Source organism: Rhinopithecus roxellana, chromosome 8, assembly GCF_007565055.1.
Source record: "Rhinopithecus roxellana isolate Shanxi Qingling chromosome 8, ASM756505v1, whole genome shotgun sequence".
Taxonomy (NCBI): Eukaryota; Metazoa; Chordata; class Mammalia; order Primates; family Cercopithecidae; genus Rhinopithecus; species Rhinopithecus roxellana.
In genome coordinates, this window is record NC_044556.1 from 8,995,362 (window position 1) to 9,016,446 (window position 21,085).

The following is a 21,085-nucleotide window of genomic DNA, read 5'->3' on the forward strand; positions in this document are numbered from 1 at the left end:
AATCCAAGTGGGTAAAATTCTGTTCGCGGAGTCTGCGTTCACCCAGCTTTCCTTTTATAGAAACGCTCATTCCTCCCCACACACACTGCACACGGCTCCCCAGGGTGCACATCTCCTGGGAGGGCCTTGGAGCGCAGCCAGCCCACTCCGTCCGTGGTCACCGTTCCACCACGCCAGACTCACAAACGCTGCCAATGGTGGTGGGCAGGGGGAGGAGGCTTAGGTACGGTCATCGGAGCCTCCCTCCAGGGCTGGTGGAGGGTGTTCCTCCCAGCTCCCCGCAGGGCTGAGTCTCTCTCACCACCCCCAGCGCCTCCCCAGGTCAAAAGAATTGTGTGCGGAGGGGAGGGAGGGAGCTGGGGATATCGAGATGGTTACACATCAGCCCCCCAAAGCTGGTGAAAGGGCTTGTGATCTTGGTGTCTTTGCAGTCCTGGGAAGCTTTCAAAACATGCAGAAGCCAGACCTAGGTTCCAATTCCAGCCCGACCAGACTCTAGCCATGTGACTATGGGCAAGTAAAGTCACTGGAGCTGCCGGCCCTCGGTTTCCTGGCCTGTAGAATTGGGATGCTAACGGGGCCTGGCTCATTCTCACGATCCCGAAGAGGAGATAGGCTATAAACAGGAGGTGCCAACTCAGCACGCTGCTTGGCATGCAGTAAGCGCTCAATAATAGCTTTTATTATGTTCGGCTCAGAGGCAGGGAGTAGAACGGCATGGGAGGGCTGCGGGAGGCTCGGCAGGGGAGTCAGCGGGAAGTGGCAGGAGGGCGGATGGGGGCCAGCGGTGGGCACCGGGGCAGGGCGCGCTGACCTGTCCAGGGGCCCGGGTTGGGGGCAGTAATGAGCCTGCCCACACTCTCCCGCCACGGCAGGAGCCACGCATCCTCGACACAGCCGCCATGGCAGGCCTTCGGGCTCGTCTCCGGGACAGGCGGTGCAGGGCAAATTGGTATGCAGCGTCTGCCCCGTGGGCCCGGGAGAGCCTGCCCCGCAGGGCCAGAGCCCAAGGACGGGCTCAACACTCAGTCAAGGTGGGGTTGACGACGGCCAGACAACAGGGGAGGGAGGAGGGACAAGGGGGTCCCCACTTCCAGGAACGCACAATAGCAGAGCCACTTACACGCTGGGGAAGGGGCGGTGCGGGGGTCCTCCTCCCTCCTGGGATTCAGAGCCGGGGGGGCGGGGGGCGGGGGACAGCCGGGCGGGTGAGATGCGCAGAGAGGAAGGGACAGGGCGGATAAAGGCACGAGGTGGGGTTCCGGCCAGGCCAGGAGGGGACATGGGAGGGGTCTCGAGGGGGAGGGGCTGGGCTTCTCCCAACTCCCTCCCCCTCTCCCCGGGGCAGGGGGCTCCGAGGCGGGATCCTGAACGCAGTCCTGGCCCCGCGGCGCTCCCCGCAGGGCCGACCCTCGGAGACCCCGTGCAGGGCCGGCTGGGGGGCGCCGCGCCCCTCACACCAACGCGTAGTCGAACTGCCCGCGCTCGAGCGCCTCCTTGTGGTCGGTCCAGGACGAGGCGGGCATGCGGCTGTAGGGGTCGAGCAGGATGCGCACGCAGCGCACCATCAACAGCACCAGCACCACGAGCAGGCAGAGCACGAAGGCGAACACTGTGCGCTGCTCCGCATCCAGGCCCGCACCCACCGGGGGCCCCGTCGACGGCGGCAGGGGCTCCGGCGACAGCGTCCACGTCGCGCTCATGGCTCACATCGCCGCGCGCCCTGCGGAGGAGGGGACCCGCCCGGGGCGCCTGGGATGAGGCTGCGCCCTCCCTCCTGCCCCTCCTCCGCTTCGCCCCCTCCCGCCGCCGCCGCCGCCGCCCCCCTTACCGTGCCCGACCCCATCCCCCGCCTGCGCCTCGGTCCCCGGGCTACGCCCATGCCCGGCCCGCCGTATCGCCGCCACCAGCACGCGGGGACCCAACTCTGGCCGTGCGCGCAGGTGGGGGCGCTGAGAGCCGGGAAAGGGAGCCGGCCCGGCCCGGCCGCACACAACAGGTGCGAACGACCGGCCGCGGCCCGGATGCGCGGCGTGGGGACGGTCTTCGCGGCCCCTGCCCCCCGCTCCCTTTGTTCTCGGCGGCCCGGGACCCCCTCCCCCACCGCCCCCGCCCCGGCGCGCCCCTCACCCTGGCTTCGACCCGGACGGGGACCGACCGCCCGGCGGCCGCGCTCTCTCCGGGACCCCGGCGCCTGCTCCGCGTTCGGCCTCTCCCCGGCGGCGGCGGCGGCGGCGGCCCGGGCTCCGGCTCAGCCCACCCCACCCGCCCCTGGAGCGGCGGAGACCGAGGCAGGCGAGCAGCGCGCGAGCCGGGCCGCCGCGGCTGTTCCCATGGCGACGGGGGCGGGGCCGCCGCGGGGGGCGGGGCTGCGGGGGGCGGAGGCTGCGCAGGGAGCGGCGCGCGAGCCCGCGACCCCGCCCGGACCTGCGGGAGGACGGAGCTGCAGACTCGGGGAGCCGCGAGCACCCAAGACCTCGCCAGGGCGTGGGCAGCTGCCACTCCCACCTCCACTGGCACCTCGGCCCCCCCAGCCTGCCCTGTGCCTGCGTTCTCCTCTGCGATAGACCCCACTCCAGACTCCGTTTGTGGGGGGACCTCAGTGTCCCTAAAACACTCATGGGCACTCAAGCTCCCCCGGCCCTGGGGACCTCAATCCTCAGAGAGCTCAGGCAGGTCACTGGGATGAAAAAGTCCCCCTAGTTTTGTCTGTCACGGGCCTTGTCTTCCAACCCAGGGTCCAGCCCTGGGCAAGGCGTCCACCCACTGCGGCTGCAGTTCCTCGCTCGACCTTGACCGCCTCCCAGAGCAGCCGCCCGCTCCCACCCCCACCCTCGCCCCGGCCACTCCCGCGCCAGAGAAGACACTTCAGACTCCGGAGCTGCTCTTCTGCAATTCGGTGTTTTATTCTTTCCAAATCTCAGGCTTATGCACAGAATGGAAGAGCACTGTTAAAATAAAAAATGGACCTAAAGTGGCTTGGCTGACGTGGCCAGCGGGCCACTGAGCAGTGGGTCCCGGGTCCCACCCTGCTGTGGAGGGAGTCCCTGGGCCCTGGGGCCTCTTGGCACTGTGTGGCCTGTGTGCACCCCAGGTGACCAGGCTCCGGGACCCCTGCAGGGCAGAGCAACAGCGCAGGGGCCGGCCCTGGGGGGAGTGTCTCCAGCTGCCAGGCACCCGCAGCAGCCTGTTGTCCCCTCCCCGGCCAGCTGGTCTTGCAGCTCTTCTGGCAGAGCTGGGGGCAGAGCCCGCAGTCTTGTTCCCAGAGGTCTAGAGTTGCTGCAGGTGGTGTCGCGGTGCCTCTGTGCCTGATGACCCAGCCCAGGGCTCCCTGGCTGTGGCACCACACTTAGAGGATCTGCTCGGTGCTGGAGGCTGAGATGTCCAGGAGCCGCCAGGCCGCGTAGGGGTTGAGCTCGTCCTGGTCTCGGCAGAGCGCCCACACGTACAGCATCCGCAGCACCTTGTCCTACAGGGTGGGGTGGGAAGGATGCTGTTGAGAGGGGTGAGACAACCCAGGCGGCTCTGGGAGGGGCCAGGCTCTGTGGGGCAGACTGGCAACCTCCCCGGGGGGCTGGGAGCAGAGGCCAGCACAATTGCCTAGACTCAGGAACCACTCAGGCCTTGGTAAAAAAAAAAAAAAAAAAGACAGGTCTGCTGGTCTCCAACCTCCCTCAACCCCAAACTCTGGCCCGGGGGTTTCTCCGCATCCCCACCCAGTCCCAGGGCTTCGGGGCTCTGAGCTGGGGTCCCTGCCGGGTGGCCACACACAGATCTTGGGGACAGGCGGTGCCGTCTGCCCGCCCCGTCCCGCTCCCGCACTCACCGGGTCGCCCTCCACCACCTCGCCCTTGGGGTTCCGGACCACCATCACCAGCTGCGCCTGGAAGGTGATGATGAGCACCGGCCCCGGCTCCATCATCTTGCCCATGGCCAGCTGCAGAGGGGCCGAGAGGGGTGGGCCTCAGAGGACAGCCCTGCTGGGAGAAGGCTCCAGCACCAGGCCCAGCACCAGGCCCTCCCCGTGAGCCCTGCCTCTCAGACCAGGCCCAGGCCTCCCTTGAGACCCTCCCCTGGGACAAGCCCAAGACCTCTCGGATCAGCACATGGCCCCGCACATGGCCCCCAGCCCCTGGCAAGGCCACCTCCTGGGCCCTGTCTGGGCCATAGTTCCCACTCCCGATGGTGGCCCGGGCCCCTACTGCGAGAGGTGCTTACGTCAATGTTGTCAATGTCTAGGATGCGAGAATGGAACTGGAGACCCAGCGCCTTGGCCTGCTGGATGGGGTAGGCCAGCTGGCTATAAGTCTGAAATGAGAGGCCGACACGTCTGGGTGATGCCGCCCAGGACAGGCGCCACGCCACACAGCCGCTGCCCACACGCCCTGGCACCCGGGCGCCCTGCCGCCAGCCAGCAATGGCAGAGGCCAAGAACCGAAGTCCAAGTGGGAAGGCAGGTGCCACCCACTTACTGGCCCAGATCACACATTTCCCTCTCCTGGGAACCACACTCTACCCAGATGACCCAGTGAAAACAGGATTAATCAGCAAAGTGGGTGATTCTCTTGGAACAAAAGCCCAAATCCACTCCCAGAGCTAAGCTGGCGGCCCCTTGGCTGATCTCTAATACTTCCATATTCACCACACTCTGAATCTTGGCCTGAGATCAAACGCCTCTTCTAGGATCTGTCCTCAGCCCGAGGCTGCCTCTGTCACTGACCAGCCCCCAGTGTCACCCTCAACCCCCTTGCGCCTGTGCCAGGCACAGGAAGCAGCCCCCAAGACACGTTTTCACTGGAGGTTTCTCTGGGCTTGGCATGAAACCATGAGATGTTCCGATAGCATCTACTTTTTATGGAAATGACTGATCCGCGGAGGGGAGGAAAAAAAAACCCAGAGCCAATCCTACTTGTTCGGTTTCTTAAAGGTGACATTTTAAAAACACTTCTGTGGATGTGGCTGGAGCTTCAGCTGTTTCCAGGGCGCCAGCAGCTCCCCGACAAAGCGAGCCAGCTGTGGCGCAATGGTCCCAAGGTAAAAACAAAACAAAAAAACAAAAACAAAAAAAAAAAAACAAAAAAAAAACACCAAAAAAAAAAAAAAATCTACATCGAAACTCATAAATGCCTGCTGGATTAGTCACCATGCAGGGGAGTATTTAAAAAGAAAATCTGACATCTTCTCCTCTGCTTTTTCCAAGTTGTTTATGAGCTGGGTGCAGAATAGAATTAGCCAAGAAAGATTCTGGATCGCTTAATACGAAGAAGCCGGGGAAACACACAGGTCGGGGAGCGAATAGGGTGAGATGAGGTGGCCTGAGGAGACGGGAGCTGGGAGCCCCACGGGGATGGACTGGGGCAGGGATAGGGAGGCTGCCAGGGATGGGGCAGACAGCTGGACCAGACCCCAGGTACGTGGTGCTGCTGGTGGCCCCCGAACCCCAAGCTTTGACTCCGAGAAGCAATTGGGGCCCCATCAAGACACACAGCTCCTTCCCCGTGTGGGAAGACTATCGATGTTTTGTTTGGATCTATGTTTCAGGATCGTGTGGTGAGGACAGCTAATGGGTCCGAAAAACTCGGCATGCCCTGGAGGCTCCCCAGGGCCTGGGGAGGGGCACCCAGTGCCATAACCTCACCTGCGCCCCCATAGGTGGCGGCCCTGGGTCACCGATGAAAGCTCCCCCCACCCTTCCAGGGGCTGTTTGGTTACCAGGGTTACCTCTGCGGGCTCCCTCTGGCCCGAGGCCAGCACTGCCCTGGTTTCTGTGATCACACTTCATTCTCCCGACTCCTGGGAGGTGAACACAGGACTCTGCTCTGGCCTGGGAAGTGGGTGGGTGACGCCTTCAAACCCCACTTGGCTCCCAGCCCCCACAGTCATGTGGGAGACCCACACTCTCCCTGACCCCGGCCCCAGCATGCACCCCAGGCCACTGCAGCCACCTGAAACAGGGCAGTCAGGCCCCCGAAGACCTCATTCTGCTTCGCGGTTGCAACCACCTCTCCTGGGACTCTCTTTCACTAAAATTATTATTTCCTTTTTATTTTTTTTCCAGACAGTCTCGCTCTGTCACCCAGGCTGGAGTGCAGTGGCGCAATCTTGGCTCACTGCAACCCCTGCCTCCTGGGTTCAAGTAGTTCTCCTGCCTCAGCCTCCTGAGTAGCTGGGACTACAGGTGTCCACCACCAGGCCTGGCTAATTTTTGTATTTTTAGTAGAGATGGGGTTTCACCATGTGGGCCAGACTGGTCTCGAACTCCTGACCTCAGGTGGTCTGCCCACCTCAGCCTCCCAAAGTGCTGGGACTACAGGCTGAGCCACCGCGCCCGGCCTATTATTTCCTTAGTGACAGTGTCTTGCTCTGTCGCCCAGGCTGGAGTGCTGTGGTGCGATGACTCACTGCAGCCTTGACCTCCTGGGCTCAAGTGATCCTCTCACCTCAGCCTCTCTAATAGATGAGACAACAGGTGCCTGCCACCACGCTTGGCTCATTTTTTTCTTTTTTGGAGACAGAATCTTGCTCTATTGCCCAGGCTGAAGTACAGTGGCACGACCTTGACTCACTGCAACCTCCACCTCCTGGATTTAAGCAATTCTACTGCCTCAGCCTCCCCAGTAGCTGGGATTACAGACGTGCACCAGCACGCCTGGCTAATTTTTTATTTTAGTAGAGATGAAGTTTCACCATGTTGCCCGGGCTGGTCTCGAACTCCTGAACTCAAGTGATCCGCCTGCCTCAGCCTCCCAAAGTGCTGGGATTACAGGCGTTAGTCGCCGCACCCGGCCACTTGGCTCATTTAAAATTTTTTTTGTAGAGATGGGATCTTGCTGTTTCCCAGGCTAGTCTTGAATGCCTGGGCTCAAACACCTTGGGCTGCTGGGACTGAAGGCATGGGCCACAGTGCCCAGATCTAACCAAAATTATTTTAAGATTGGAGGAAAAAAAAAGGCCCAGTAAAATGGGCGGCTTTGTGATCTCTCACAGGCCCAGGGGACACCCCCAGCCAGCCATCTCTTAGACACCAGCCCAGAGAAGGATTCTCCCTAACCGAGTTTACAGTCTGGGAGCAAAGGACTGGCGGGTGACCCGGTGTCCAGCCTGAGAGCCCAGATGTGTAACACACTGAGGAATGGAAGGTCGGGGCAGGCGGTGTCAGGCTCTCGGAGGGTGAGACGTGAGGATCCCCCCCACCAGGAGCCCAAGTCCTGCCTGTCGGGAGCTACCCTAACGGAGCCACCGAAGTGGAACTTCTCCATGGTGATTTTTTAGGCCTTAGAAAAAAAAAGAAAGTACTCACAGCTTCATAGCACCAGTCTTTGAGAATGTCAAGCTCTCCAGAAATCATGGCCTAAAAAGGAAGGGGAAATAAGCACCAGAACAAGAATGGGCTTATCAGGCAGCAGGCGAGGTCCTAGGAACATTCTCCAGTGGTGCGGGGGGTTTCCTTGGACACCCCCAGCTGCCACCTGTGGGGCACAGGTGGAGCTGTGGCATTGGGTGTCCCTCCCCAGGCCCGTCCCTGCTGGTGTGAGTGCCTGGTTCTGGCCTGGGCACAGGCGGATGGCTGCCTGCGGATGACCACCCAGAAGGCACCCCCGGGGGGGACCCCGTGGAACCAGGGGTCTGGCTGGGGTGGCTGGGGACCCAGCTTTCAGCCTGGTCAGGAATCCGAGCCAGGGAGATGAGGACCCACACTCCGGCTCCCGCAGTGAGCCCACGTCCTCTGTCCCCTACAGGACCACGTTTCGGACTGCAAGGCCCACCATGGGATCGGCTGCCTCCTAACTGCTGGGGGCAGCGAGAGGGAGGGTGGGCTGCAGGGGGCGTGACTGGGCTGGGAGCTGCTTCCACAGGATCCCAGAGCCTGGGCCGGATCCGATGCGGGGGAGGGAGGCGCCTGGAGCAGGGAGAAGAGTGCGAAGGAGCCGGATGCTGGTGGTGAAAACTGTGAGCGGCAGGGGGCGGGTGGCCAGAACACTCGGCACCCACCACCCATCCCGGAAGGCACTGCGGTGCTCAGGCTGCTGTTTTGGGGCATGGCGCCCATCTGCACCGCCTCCCAGCCCTGCCTGAAGTGGCGGGAAGGATACGGGAAACTGGAGGAGGAAGAGGACGCTGGATGGCGGCCAACGGGGCCAAGGATGGAGAGTCTCATGAAGGGCCTCCCAGAGGCCTGGCCCGACTGGGCCGAAGGTGTCCAGGCTCCTTCTGCATCCTGGGGGCTGCAGAGAGGCAGAGGCAACAAGGAAGACAAGAGGCCGCCGACCTCAGGGAGAGGCTTGTAGGTGGCGGGCTGCAGCATGACCCTGAGCAAGATACCCTCATCTATAAGCCCAACGAGGGTCTGGTTGCCAGGGACGGCACCGTGAGGGAACCCGCTTGGCCGCAGGTCTGGGTCAGAGGTGGCCTGGGGCCAGCTCTGATGTCTGAGGACGGACGCCCACTACTCCCAAGGGGCGAGGGGCTCCAGGCACCTGAAATAAACCCTAGACTCCAGCAGCTGCTCCCAGGAACCTCAAGGGAACAACAGCCTCAGGCAGGAGGAGTGAGGGAAACAGCACCTGGAGGCACTGGAGGTGCCAGGAAGGCCCAGGAAGGGCTTTGGGCATAGCTCGTGGGGTAGCTGCAGCCAGGCAGGAGCCCGTGTGCAACCAGCCTCCTCAGAAAACAGCCTGGGCAGCCGAGTTCCCTGGCAGCACCCAGGGTGCCGGCTGGGGCGGGGGAGGTGGTGAAGCCAGGACCTGCCGCCTGGGAGGGTTCCTGGGGGCGCGGCACCCACCTCCAGGACATTGGGGATGATGTCATTCTCGCACTGCTTCAGAAACCGGTCCTTGTCAAAGGCCGGGTCCACCCGGAGGATCTCTGTGAGCACCTCTGACATCTCTGTCTTGGAGAACAGGCCCCCTGCAGGGAGCGGAGCCGGAAGTTTGGGGAGGGCCAGGGACCCGGCCCCACCACCAGCCTTCAGGGTCCGGGGATGACTCACTCACCCAGCAAGTCGGTGACCTTGTCCGTAAGGGCCCGGGATGCCCGGATGAACGCGTTGTCGCTTTCATCATACTTCATCTTCATCTCGAAGAACCCTGTGGATGACAGGACAGGTGCTGGAGAAGGGGCCCCTTCCAGAAACACGCCCCTCTCTCACAGCTTCCAGGGGCTCTCTGTGGCCCCTGCGGGATCCACCCTGACACGGGTGGGGTCAGGGAGGGGACGGATGTGGGCCTGAATCCTCATGAGCTTGGGGACCGCTGCCTGCCCACCTACCTGGCCAGGCGCAGAGGCACCTCAGCTGCGGCCCTAGCGGGGCTGTATAAGTTATGGGCCGCCACCCCGCTGGCTGTTGCTTTCACTACAAAGGAAACACAGGCCTCTAGCAGTCCGCACAGGACAAGGGACGGGGCCTGCGGCTCATTTCGGGGCCCTGACTGTGCTTATGAGGGAGCGCCTGGCTTCTGGCAGCAGAATCTACACCACACCATCAGGTGACCGCAAAGAAGTGACCAGCCCACTCTGACCCTGGCCGCCTCCTCTGCAAAATGAGGCTCCGTCTCGTGCCCAATGCAGGGGGATCACCCTGCGTTCCGCCGACTGCCCGGGACACAGTCACCTGCCCTCCGAGACACCCTCACTCACGGTTAAACACCACGTTGTTCTCCTTGAAGTCCTTCCACTGCTGGTACCACTTGGAGTCCTTGTGCAGCACGACCCCCAGGGCCTCCCTGGGGAAGAGAGTGGGCACTGGGGTGAGCGGCGGCGCCGGGGCCACCCTGTGCCCTCCTGTGGCTGCAGGGAGGGGCAGCAGAGGACAGCGGGCAGCTGAGACCTCAAACCTAGGGCCTCTGAGGACCCCACCCTTACCTCTCACCCTCAAATTCAAGGGAGCCAGGAACCTTGGGCAAAAGGCAAACTCAAGAAATGGACCCAGGAGGGAACCATTGGTGGGCGCCCGAAATAGACAGCAGTGAAAGCTGCCCAAAATGGGGGCAGCGAGGGCCACAGGCTGGCACCTACTCATTTGGCTCAAACACTTTCTCCTCCTTGAACTTCTCTCCCGCAAACTCCGTTCTCTTCCGGAGTCGCTGGGGCCTCCGGTAGGGCCCCGTCTGCCCCAGGACACTGTCGTCAATTTCCTTCTTCACGGACTCCACCCCCTGCGAGGGAGGCACAGCGGGGCTGGGGTGGGTGTCCAGGGTTCAGCCGCCCCAGGCTGCACACCCTGGCCCAGGCCTGGGCTTACCTGGGAGAGGGCTCTGAAGGCTGCCGTCCTGCCCAGCTTCTCCCCACCTTTGGATACCGACTCGGCTGACTGCTTGGCCGTCTTGGCTGCTTCTTCCACACCCTCCTTGATTTTCCGGCCCAGATCACTTTTACTGACTTCATGAAGGCTCTACTGAGACAGACACAGAGAGGGGGCATTGGCACTGGCCCTGGGGGCAGGGGGTGGGCAGAAGGAATTAATTCCTGCCAGAGAGAAAGGCAGATCTGGCTCCCTGAGGCCGGCAGAGGCCTTCTGTGCTCCTGTACCCAGAGCCATGAGAACACCGCCATGGCTTCCAGGGTGCTGGCCCCTGGGCTCTAAGTGAGACGCCGGGTCAACTGGCCCCTCTCCAAAATGGGGAGGAGTCCTCTGGAGACCCGGGAACTGCCTGGCAGCAAGGATTCCCAAAGGAGGGGATCCCACGGAAAGAAGGGCGGGCAGGGCGCCCCATGCTGGACAAAGTTGGACAGAACAAGCAACAGAGGAGAGCCCGCAGCACCCCAGGAGTCCTCGCTCCTGCCTCTACCCTCGGGAGGCGGTGGAAGCGGCCCCTCCCCTCCTATTTTTAGGCAGGAAAAACATTGTCATGTTCTCCTCGAGTCCTGGCCAGTAGCACTTACTGCTGCCGACTTACTGGGTCAACTGTCATGCAAGGTTGCCAGTCTGACCTCACCCTGCGTGTGCCCAGAACTCCTGAAAGCTTCACGAGGGCGGCAGCACGTCCCATGTCACCCACTGCTGCCAAGCCACCCCCACCCAGGATCCGACTCTTCCTCCAGCCTCCAGCGGCCGGAGGACTTTGATGGCCCCAGCAGCTCCAGGCAGGCAGGCACTGTTACCTCCTTCACGGTGCCCGTCAGCTCCCCAAGCTTCTTCCGTAGCACCTCGCTCGTCCGCATGGTTTCTGACTCGATGGTTTTCTAGGTAAAGAGCATTGTGTCCTTTTTGTTTTTTTTGTGTTTTTTTTTGAGACGACGTCTCACTCTGTTGCCCAGACTGGAGTGCAGTGGCATGATCTCAGCTCACTACAACCTCCTCCACCCAGGTTCAAGTGATTTTCCTGCCCTACCTTCCCAAGTAGCTGGGATTACAGGGCCCACCATGCCTGGCTAATTTTTGTATTTTCAGTAGACAGGGTTTTACTACATTGGCCAGGCTGGTCTCAAATTTCTAACCTCAAGTGATCCACCTGCCTCAGCCTCCCAAAGTGCTGGGATTACAGCCGTGAGCCACTGTGCCCGGCCAAGCGTTGTGTTTTTAAGTCTGTGTGTTCTGACACGGCAGTGACATTTCTCTTATAGCCAAAGGTCCAAGAGGCATTTTCTCAGCAGCCCCTCTGTCCCCGCACCTGCCAGTACACGCTGCCTCCAGGGCCCCTGGCTGCCCATATGGCTTGGATTGAGGGTCTCCGCAACGGTGAGCTCCGTGCCCAGAGGCCGGCAGACTCGGGCCCCTGCTTGGCAGCTACCACCTGAGAACAGGAGGCCCAGCCTTCGCCTTTCACTCAGTGGTAGGAGGTGGCCTTGCCTGTCATCACTGTGCCCCTCATCCAGCCTCCAGCTACCACAGCTTGGTCTTACGTCTCCTGCCCCATCCATCCCACTCCAAACTCAGCCTGCTCTGTCTTCAGATGACCCCTGCATTCATGATAAAGAAGGGCTGGGCATGTGAGCTATAGTCCCAGCTGTTTGGGAAGCTGAGATGGGAGGATCACTTGAGCCCAGGAGTTCGAGACCAGCACAGGCAACATGGAGAGACCCTGTCTCTAGAAACATAAAAAAATTAGCCAGGCGTGGTATCCCATGCCTTTAGTCACAGCTACTCAGGAGGCTGAGGTGGGAGAATCACCTGAACATGGGAAGGTCAAGACTGCAGTAAGCTGTGATCACACCACTGCACTCCAGCCAGGGTGACAGAGCAAGACCCTGTCTCAAAAAACCAAACTAGGCTGGGCACGGTGGCTCAAGCCTGTAATCCCAGCACTCTGGGAGGCCAAGGTGGATGAATCACCTGAGGTCAGGAGTTCAACACCAGTCTGGCCAACATGATGAAACCCCATGTCTACTAAAAACACAAAAATTAGCCGGGCGTGCTGGCACACACCTCTAATCCCAGCTACTTGGGAGGGAGGCTGAGGCAGGAGAATTGCTTGAACCCAGGGAGGTGGAGGTTGCAGTGAACCGAGACCGAACCACTGCACTCCAGCCTGGGTGACAGAGCGGGACTCCATCTCAAAAGAGAAAAACAAAAAACAAACAAAAAAAAACCACAAACTAAACCAAACCAAACCAAAATCCACGGGACCCGTGGCAGGTGCATCTCAGGCTCAGCGCTCATTGTTAAGATGGGGACACGGTACCCGACTCGCAGGGCCCTTACAAATAAAGGAACGCAAAGCCATTCCCAGAAGCCAGGGCTTGGCAGCTGCTCAAGAAGAGAAGTGACAATTAATAATCACAGGCTGGGAGTAGCGGCTCACACCTGTAATCCCAGCACTTTGGGAACGTGAGACGGGCAGATCACTTGAGGCCAGGAGTTTGAGACCAGCCTGGCCAACATGGTGAAACCCCATCTCTACAAAAAGATATACAGGGCTGGGTGCGGTGGCTCACGCCTGTAATCTCAACACTTTGGGAGGCCAAGGCAGGTGGATCATTTGAGGTCAGGAGTTCAAGGCCAGCCTGGCCAACATGGTGAAACCCTATCTTTACTAAAAATACAAAAATTAGCTGGGTGGTAGTGGTACGCGCCTATAATCCTAGCTACTCAGGAGGCTGAGGCAGGAGAATTGCTTGAGCCTAGGAGGCAGGGGTTGTAGTGAGCCAAATCGTACCACTGCACTCTAGCCTGGGCAACAGAGTAAGACTCTGTCTCAAAAACAACAACAAAAAAAATCAGCTCACTGTGGTGGAGGGCGCCTGTAATCCCAGCTACCCGGGAGGCTGAGGCAGGAGAATCACCTGAACCCAGGAGCCAGAGGTTGCAGTGAGCCAAGATGTCGCCACTGCACTCTAGCCTGGGTGACACAGCAAGACTCCATCTCACAAAACAAAACAAAACAAAACAAAACAAAACAAAACAAAATAAAATAAAATAATTATACCAGCGCCATCACCCAGTTTCCACCCGGCTCCATTCAGAGGGCTACAGCTGGGAGCTCTCAGGAGTGCTGCAGCCCAAAGCTGGTGTGCATGAATTGCCTGGGGGCCTGTGAAGATGCGGGTGCTGGCCTGGCAGTTTAGGAGGGTGTGAGCCTCTGCATTGCTCATCCCCTCCCAGGAGCAGCCACTGCTGCTGGTCTGGGGACCATGCTTCAAGCTGTACAGAACGCTGCATGGTCGCATGGCAGAACCCAGAGGCCTGGAGACCGGCTCCTGTCCCCTGGCTCCCTCTCACTAGTGCATCAGAGCAATGACCTCACTTCCTCACAAGCCACCCTGTCCCCAGCCATCCAGCTCTGAGCTCCTCTGGCTGTCCCTGGCCTGGAGAAACCCTGGCCCTGGAAACAAACATGTCAACCAAGAAAGGTAAGAAGCAAAGGGGCCTAATGCGGTGGCTCACGCCTGTCATCCCAGCACTTTGGAAGGCTTAGGAGGGTGGATCACTTGAGGTCAGGAGTTCGAGACCAGCCTGGCCAACATGGTGAAACCCCGTCTCTACTAAAAATACAAAAATTAGCTGGGCGTGGTGGTGCATGCCTGTAAGCCCAGCTATTTAGGAAGTTGAAGCAGGGGAATCACTTGAATCTGGGAGGTGGAGGTTGCAGTGAGCCAAGATCGCGCCACTACACTCCAGCCTAGGTGGGGGGAAAAAAAAAGCAGCAAAGAAACTCACGTATTTCCTTCTGGCCTCCTGGAGCACGTCTGATTCTTCTAGCCTTCTGGCCTCGTCACGGAATTTTTTTATACTTTCTTTCATTTCTTTGTTTTTGGCTAATTCTTGTTTGACATTATCTAGCAAGCCGGACAGAAAGCCTTTTCTGTTTCCAGAAGAATATGATCTGGACTAGAAAGAATGTACAAGAAAAAAAATTTAAAGAACATACTAGAAGAACATGCAATGAACTGCCCCACAGAGGGACTCTGAGGGATTTTTCTAAATGTTCTCTTTTCTGTTGATGTGCATTTAATGATGATTAGCTATCTCTTTTATAATAATAATAAAAGACAAAGAAATAGTAGGTGATAAAAGGGTGGTATATCCAGACAATAGAATATTATTCAGTGCTGAAAAAAAATGAGCTCTCAGCCAGGTGCAGTGACTCACACCTGTGATACCAGCACTTTAGGAGGCTGAGGAGGGAGGATTGCTTGAGGCCATGAGTTTGAGACCAACCTAGGCAACATAACACCCTATTTAAAAAACAGGCCGGGCGCGATGGTTCATGCCTATAATCCCAGTACTTTGGGAGGCTGAGGTGGGCAGATTACCTGAGGTAAGGAGTTTGAGACCAGCCTGGCCAAAATGGTAAAACCTCATCTCTACTAAAAATGCAAAAGTTAGCCGGGCATGGTGGTGTGTGCCTTTAGTCCCAGCAACTTAGAAGGCTGAGGCACGAGAATTGCTTGAACCCGGGAGGAAGAGGCTGCAGTGAGCCAAGATTATGCCACTACACTCCAGTCTGGGTGACAGAGCGAGACTCTATCTCAAATAAAATAAAATAAAATAAAATAAAATAAAATAAAACAAAACAAAATAATTTTTAAAAAAGACTGGGCGTGGTGGCTCATGCCTGCAATCCCAGCACTTTGGGAGGCCGAGGTGGGGGGATCACGAGGTCAGAAGATCGAGACCATCCTGGCTAAGACAGTGAAACCCCATCTCTACTAAAAATACAAAAAATTAGCCGGGTGTGGTGGCAGGCACCTGTAGTCCCAGCTACTTGGGAGGCTGAGGCAGGAGAATGGCGTGAACCCAGGAGGTGGAGCCTGCAGTGAGCCGAGATCATGCCACTGCACTCCATCCTGGGGGACAGAGTGAGACTCCATCTCAAAAATAAATAATAATAATAATAATAATAATAATTTTTTTAAAAAAACAAGAAATACGCTCTCAAGCTGTGAAAAGACATAAAAGAACCTTAAATGTATATCACAGTAAGTGAAAGAAGCTAATCTGAAAAGGCTACATACTGTCTGATTCCAACTATAGAACATTCTGGAAAAGGCAAAACTCTGGAGACAGTAAAAGATCAGTGGTTGCCAGGGGTTGGCAGGGAGAGGGTGAGATGAGTGAGGGGAACACAGAAAAATTTTAGGGCCGTGAAACTACTATTATGATACTGTAATCATGGCTACACAGAGAACCTACACCACCAAGAGGGAACCAGAAGGTAAACTATGTGTTTGTTAATAATAATGTATCAACATCCAGTCAATTGTAACAGATGCGCCACACTAATGCAGGAGGTGAAGAATAGAAAACTGTGTGCTGGATGGGAGAGGAGGGGCATGGCAACTCTTTGGACATTCTGTTCGATTTTTCTGTAAACCTAAAACTGCTCAAAAAGATAAAGCCTTGTAAAAGCAAAACAAGGCTGGGTGCAGTGACTCACGCCTGTAATCTCAGCACTTTTGGGGGCCAAGGTGGGTGAATCACTTGAGGTCAGGAGTTCCAGACCAGCCTGACCAACATAGGGAAACCCTGTCTCTACTAAAAATACAAAAATTAGCTGGGTGTGGTGGTGGGTGCCTGTAATCCCAGCTACTCGGGAGGCTGAGGCAGGAGAATTGCTTGAACATGGGAGGCGGAGGTTGCAGTGAGCTGAGATCACGCCACTGTACTCCAGCCTGGGCGACGGAATAAGACTCCATCTCAAAAAAAAAAAAAAAGGCAGGCTGGGCGCAGTGGTTCATGCCTGTAATCCCAGCACTTTGGGAGGCCCAGGTGGGCGGATCACTTGAGGCCAAGAGTCCAAGACAAGCCTGGCCAACATGGTGAAACCTTGTCTCTACTAAAAATACAAAAATCAAGCCAGGTGTGGTGGTGAGTGCCTGTAGTCCCAGCTACTGAGGAGGCGGAGGCAGGAGAATTGCTTGAACCTGGGGGTGGAGGTTGCAGTGAGCCAAGATCTTGCCACTGTACTCCAGCCCGGGCGACAGAGTGAGACTCTGTTTCAAAAAACAAAACGAAACAAAACCAGGCCGGGCGCGGTGGCTCAAGCCTGTAATCCCAGCACTTTGGGAGGCCGAGGCGGGTGGATCACGAGGTCAGGAGATCGAGACCATCCTAACACGGTGAAACCCCGTCTCTACTAAAAAAATACAAAAAACTAGCCGGGCGAGGTGGCGGGCGCCTGTAGTCCCAGCTACTCGGGAGGCTGAGGCAGGAGAATGGCGTAAACCCGGGAGGCGGAGTTTGCAGTGAGCTGAGATCTGGCCACTGCACTCCAGCCTGGGTGACAGAGCGAGACTCCTTCTCAAAAAAAAAAAAAAAAAAAAAAAAAAAAAAGAAACAAAACCAAACAGAGAAACAGTTTAATGAATGATCATACGATAATCAAATTAGGGGGAAGTGGTCAACTTTTCCACAGCTGTGTTGGGTATACGAGCTCTAAGTGGGATCCCCTCCCTGGCTCCTGTCAAGCTACAAGAGAAAGCTGCATCCAGCCTAGTGCTCAGGTGTGGAGTCACACGGCTGTGATTCCAGCTACTCAGGAGGCTGAGGTGGGAGGATCACTTAAGCCCAGGAGTTCAAGGCTGCAGTGAGCCGTGATAGTGCCACTGCACCCCAGCCTAGGCACAGAGTGAGACCCTGTCTTTAAAAAAAAAAAAAAAGCCAAGGCCGGGCGCAGTGGCTCAAGCCTGTAATCCCAGCACTTTGGGAGGCCGAGACGGGCGGATCACGAGGTCAGGAGATCAAGATCATCCTGGCTAACACAGTGAAACCCCGTCTCTACTGAAAAATACAAAAAACTAGCCGGGTGTGGTGGCGGGCGCCTGTAGTCCCAGCTACTCGGGAGGCTGAGGCAGGAGAATGGCGTAAACCCAGGAGGCGGAGCTTGCAATGAGCTGAGATCTGGCTACTGCACTCCAGTCTGGGTGACAGAACAAGACTCCGTCTCAAAAAAAAAAAAAAAAAAAAAAAAGCCCAATGCTGCTCCCCAGGACAGGTGGCCAGGCCTCCTGTCAGCAGGCTGCAGTCCCATTCAGATGCCACCCTGGCTAGCCTTTCTCCAGGGGAAGCCCAAGTTCCAAGTAAGACCATCAGGATCACACAACCTTATGGCAGCCCTACCAGAGACTCTTGGGCTACAAACCCTGGGAGTGTGGTGTGTGTGACGGGAGACTGGACAAGTAAGGGAAAGAGTCACAGGTCCTGTCCCACACCCACGATGGCCCCAGGACAGGACTGGAGAGGTAGGTAGCTGCCTGCGAGGAGGCAGCTGAGCTGAGGCTCTGGGCGCGCAGAGAGAGAGAGAGAGAATGTGCGCGCTGCCCAAATGTACCGATCTGGGGAAGGGAGTCAGGTTTTGGGCTTCTGTCCTCATGATGCTGAGACACCAACAGAAGCACAGTTGAAGAGGAGTGACCAGGATAAACTGAGTTCTGGGTGTGATGAGATGACTCTACCAATGATCAAAGGGCTATCTTCCAGGAAAGGAAATAGCCATGCTTGGTGAGGCACCCACTGGCAGAGGTCACGGGGAAGTAGAATTCAGTTCAATACAGGGGTCTCCTCCATGCATTAGAGCCAACACAATGGGCTATTCTGACAGCACCTTATCCCCTAACGACATCAAGCAAGAGGCAGGTCAAGTGTTTCTGCAACCGAGAAGGCCAGGCACGCTGGGATCTGTCATTCAGAAGACCCCAGACACAGAAGGCCCACCACTGAGATGGTGTGAGCCACCTCCACAGCCCCACAACCTCCCTCCTGCCAATGGGATCGGAATTTTCAGGCCTCCCCTGTGTCTGCTGGCCTGAGCATCCTGAGTCACTCACCAGTGGCAGCTCTCCGCCCGGCCGGCGCATCTGATAGGTCGACCCGTGGAGTAGGTTGTGGCTGGAAAGGAATTGGATTCCACTGCCGAGGCATCTCTAATTGGGGGAAGAGACGAGAAAGATCCATTCTAACAAGAGGCTGACCAAGAAGTAAGCAGACCACACACAAAACAGCAGGGGTCGCCTGCAACTCACTGGCCAATTTTTTTTTTTTTTTGAGACAGAGTCTCAGTCTGTTGCCCAGGCTGGAGTGCAGTAATACGATCTCGGCTCACTGCAACCTCCACCTCCCAGGTTCGAGCGATTCTCCTGCCTCAGTCTCCTGAGTAGCTGGAATTACAGGTATGCACCATCACACCTGGCCAGTATTTGTATTTTTAGGAGAGAAGGGTTTTTGCCATGTTGGCCAGGCTGGTCTCGAACTCCTGACCAAGTGATCCACCTCTCCCCCAGTCTTCCAAAGTGCTGGGATTACAGGCATGAGCCACCACACCTGGCCTCATTGGCCAATTTTTATCTTATGCCTGATGCATGCCGGACACTCCGTAATCTTCCCAAAGTCTGAGAAGCAAGTAGAAGCTGGTAGAAAGAGAAAATGTTGTGTCTGTACCTCCAGGGCCTACATCTATCCTCGTGCCCCTGAAACTGGGGGAAAATAGACAGGTCCCAGGAAATGCCAACCCATGGGGGGAAGAAGGCTAAATGTACCAGTACAATTTAATTTCTTAGTCTGAAAGTAGGCACTCTAAGCTTCTATGGTAGTGGCAAGCAGTCTTCTCTTGCGAGCCCACCCCATTTCTGCCAGCCTCCAAAGATGAGAGAATTGGATTTTCAGACACAAACATCGATAATGTCCCCAGGGACAACTCTGGAATAAACCTACAATGTCCCCTTCAAGGGTTGGGCTATAAACAGAATAATTTAGGGGAGTCACTCTGGGCAAAGACTTGGCTGACCTCATGTAAAAGGCACTTGCTGGCCGGGTGTGGTGGCTCACGCCTGTAACCCCAACACGCTAGGAGGCTGAGGTGGGTGGATCACCCAGCCAGGAGTTCGAGATCAGCCTGGCCAACATGGTGAAATCCTGTCTCTACCAAAAATACAAAAATTAGCTGGGCATGGTGGCACACACCTGTAGTCTCAGCTACTTGGGAGGCTGAGGCAGGAGTATTGCTTAAACCCGGGAGGCGGAGGGTGCAGTGAGCCGAGATCGTGCCACTGCACTCCAGCCTGGGTGACAGAGCAAGACTTTGTCTCAGAAAAAAAAAATCAAATAAAAATAAAAGGCAGTTTATTCCCCTACCAAATGATGAACTTTAAGTTCTGTGCAGGCACTGAGCTGGTGGCTCATGCCTGTAATCCCAATACTTTGGGAGGCTGAGGTGGGAGGATCATCTGAGCTCAGGAGTTTGAGACCAGCCTGGGCAACATAGCAAGACCCTGCCTCCACAAAAAACTAGGGGGAAAAAAAAAGCTCTGTGAAAGTCCTGTTCAATTCGGCACCTGAACCTGGTGTGTTGATGTCAAAAGACCAGGTACAACTTCTCCACCATTTCCACATTTCCTGGGCCGATTTTCTCTCTGTTCTCTGCCTCCTACCTCTGAGAACCCCATGGAACATCCCAAACTTACACAGGTGCCTACCATCTCCTGCATTTACTTGAGGATAACATTTTTTTTTTTTTTTTTTTTTTGAGATGGAGTCTCCCACTATCGCCCAGGCTGCAGTAAAGTGGGATGATCTTGATCTTGGCTCACTGAAACCTCCACCTCCCGGGTTCAAGTGATTCTCCTGCCTCAGCCTCCAGAGTAGCTGGGATTACAGGAGCAAGACACCATGCCCGGCTAATTTTTTGTATTTTTAGTAGAGATGGGGTTCTAGTAGAGACGGGATTTCACCATGCTGGCCAGTTGATCTGGAACTCCTGATCTCAGGTGATCCACCTGAGGCTGAGGCAGGAGAATCGCTTGAACCCGGGAGGCAGAAGTTGCAGTGGGCCGAGATCGCACCATTGCACTCCAGACTGGGCGACAAGAGCGAAACTCCGTCTCAAAAAATAAATAAATAAACAAATAAAAAGAAGAAAAAACGAAGAGCACGACCAATATGAAGTACTACTTTCTGAGTGCGCCTTACACGTCTTGACTCCCACTGCCCTGTGGACCTAAGAGCCTGCCAGGGCGTGAACCACCTCTCGCACGTCCACAATGAACGTTAGAAGAAACGAGACAAGAAATGCTCTCGGTAGCGGACCTGACATTTAACCGAGAGTTGTGAAGTTCACTTTTTTTTTTTTGCCTTCCCCTCTACTTTTTTCCACGGGACGCCGCTGCCCTGGCTACCATTCACTCTCCTGTACACGTGGAGTCTGATCAGAGGGCGAAGGGTGATCAGCTCCCTCCCAGGCTCCGCGCATCGCCGCCCTCTGCCCGGTAAGCTCTGTCCCCGCCCTCAGGCCACGCTCCGTGCCCCCTGTCCTGGCTTCTGCTGACCCAACGATCCAACCCCAAGCTTTCTACGGAGCCCAAGCAAGGGTCGCGAGGGCCAAGGGTCTGAGAAGAAAGCCTTGGTGGCCGAAGGCCCAGAAGACCCTTAAGGCCGCCCTGCCAGCACCGCACCGCCGCTCACCCGTGGACAGCGGCACCAGCCACTCCGCAGCGCCGCCGCCGCCGCCATGTTGGAGAACCGTGTGACCTTCTCGCGGCGCGGCTCGGTTGCGTCATCCGCCGCCTCAGCCTAGAGTGGCGCAAACCTGAGACAAGCCGGTCCGGGAGCGAGGTTTCGGGGAGGGAAGAGCCCTGCGATTGGGTCCGTCATAGGGGCGGGACATTAAAAGGGTAGGGAATTCCTAGAGAGCTTGGCCTCTGATAGGGCAGTGTT

The 21,085-nt window shown here is 57.1% G+C and overlaps 2 protein-coding genes across 3 annotated transcripts; both read right to left on the reverse strand.

Moving 5' to 3' along the window:
• Nucleotides 1-649: 649 nt before the first annotated feature.
• On the reverse strand, nt 650-2,335 carry CTXN1 (cortexin 1). The gene is made up of 2 exons (XM_030936397.1): nt 2,131-2,335; nt 650-1,723 (listed from the first exon to the last, which is right to left on the reverse strand). The coding sequence occupies exon 2, from the start codon at nt 1,701-1,703 to the stop codon at nt 1,455-1,457; it is 249 nt and encodes an 82-aa protein (XP_030792257.1). The 5' UTR covers nt 1,704-1,723; nt 2,131-2,335; the 3' UTR covers nt 650-1,454.
• Nucleotides 2,336-2,882: 547 nt separating this feature from the next.
• On the reverse strand, nt 2,883-21,055 carry TIMM44 (translocase of inner mitochondrial membrane 44). Of its 2 annotated transcripts, XM_030936399.1 has the most exons (13): nt 20,834-21,055; nt 18,205-18,300; nt 14,096-14,266; nt 11,101-11,181; nt 10,241-10,390; nt 10,015-10,154; nt 9,637-9,722; nt 8,994-9,086; nt 8,783-8,907; nt 7,301-7,351; nt 4,219-4,308; nt 3,827-3,937; nt 2,883-3,469 (listed from the first exon to the last, which is right to left on the reverse strand). In XM_030936399.1, the coding sequence occupies exons 1-13, from the start codon at nt 20,879-20,881 to the stop codon at nt 3,350-3,352; spliced, it is 1,362 nt and encodes a 453-aa protein (XP_030792259.1). In that variant the 5' UTR covers nt 20,882-21,055; the 3' UTR covers nt 2,883-3,349. The 2 variants fall into 2 exon arrangements, with proteins under 2 accessions (XP_030792259.1, XP_030792258.1); XM_030936398.1 differs by lacking the exons at nt 2,883-3,469; nt 3,827-3,937; nt 4,219-4,308; nt 7,301-7,351 and adding an exon at nt 7,358-8,225.
• Between the last annotated feature and the right edge of the window lie 30 nt (nt 21,056-21,085).

Bases quoted from the DNA above. Each gene is read 5' to 3' on its own strand.
- CTXN1 (XM_030936397.1), bottom strand. From the start codon at position 1,703: ATGAGCGCGACGTGGACGCTGTCGCCGGAGCCCCTGCCGCCGTCGACG.
- TIMM44 (XM_030936398.1), bottom strand. From the start codon at position 20,881: ATGGCGGCGGCGGCGGCGCTGCGGAGTGGCTGGTGCCGCTGTCCACGG. The intron at 9,087-9,636 runs GTGAGTGAGGGT...TGTCATCCACAG, and splicing joins GAACAACGTGGTGTTTAACC to GGTTCTTCGAGATGAAGATG. The intron at 8,908-8,993 runs GTGAGTGAGTCA...CGCTCCCTGCAG, and splicing joins CAAGGTCACCGACTTGCTGG to GGGGCCTGTTCTCCAAGACA.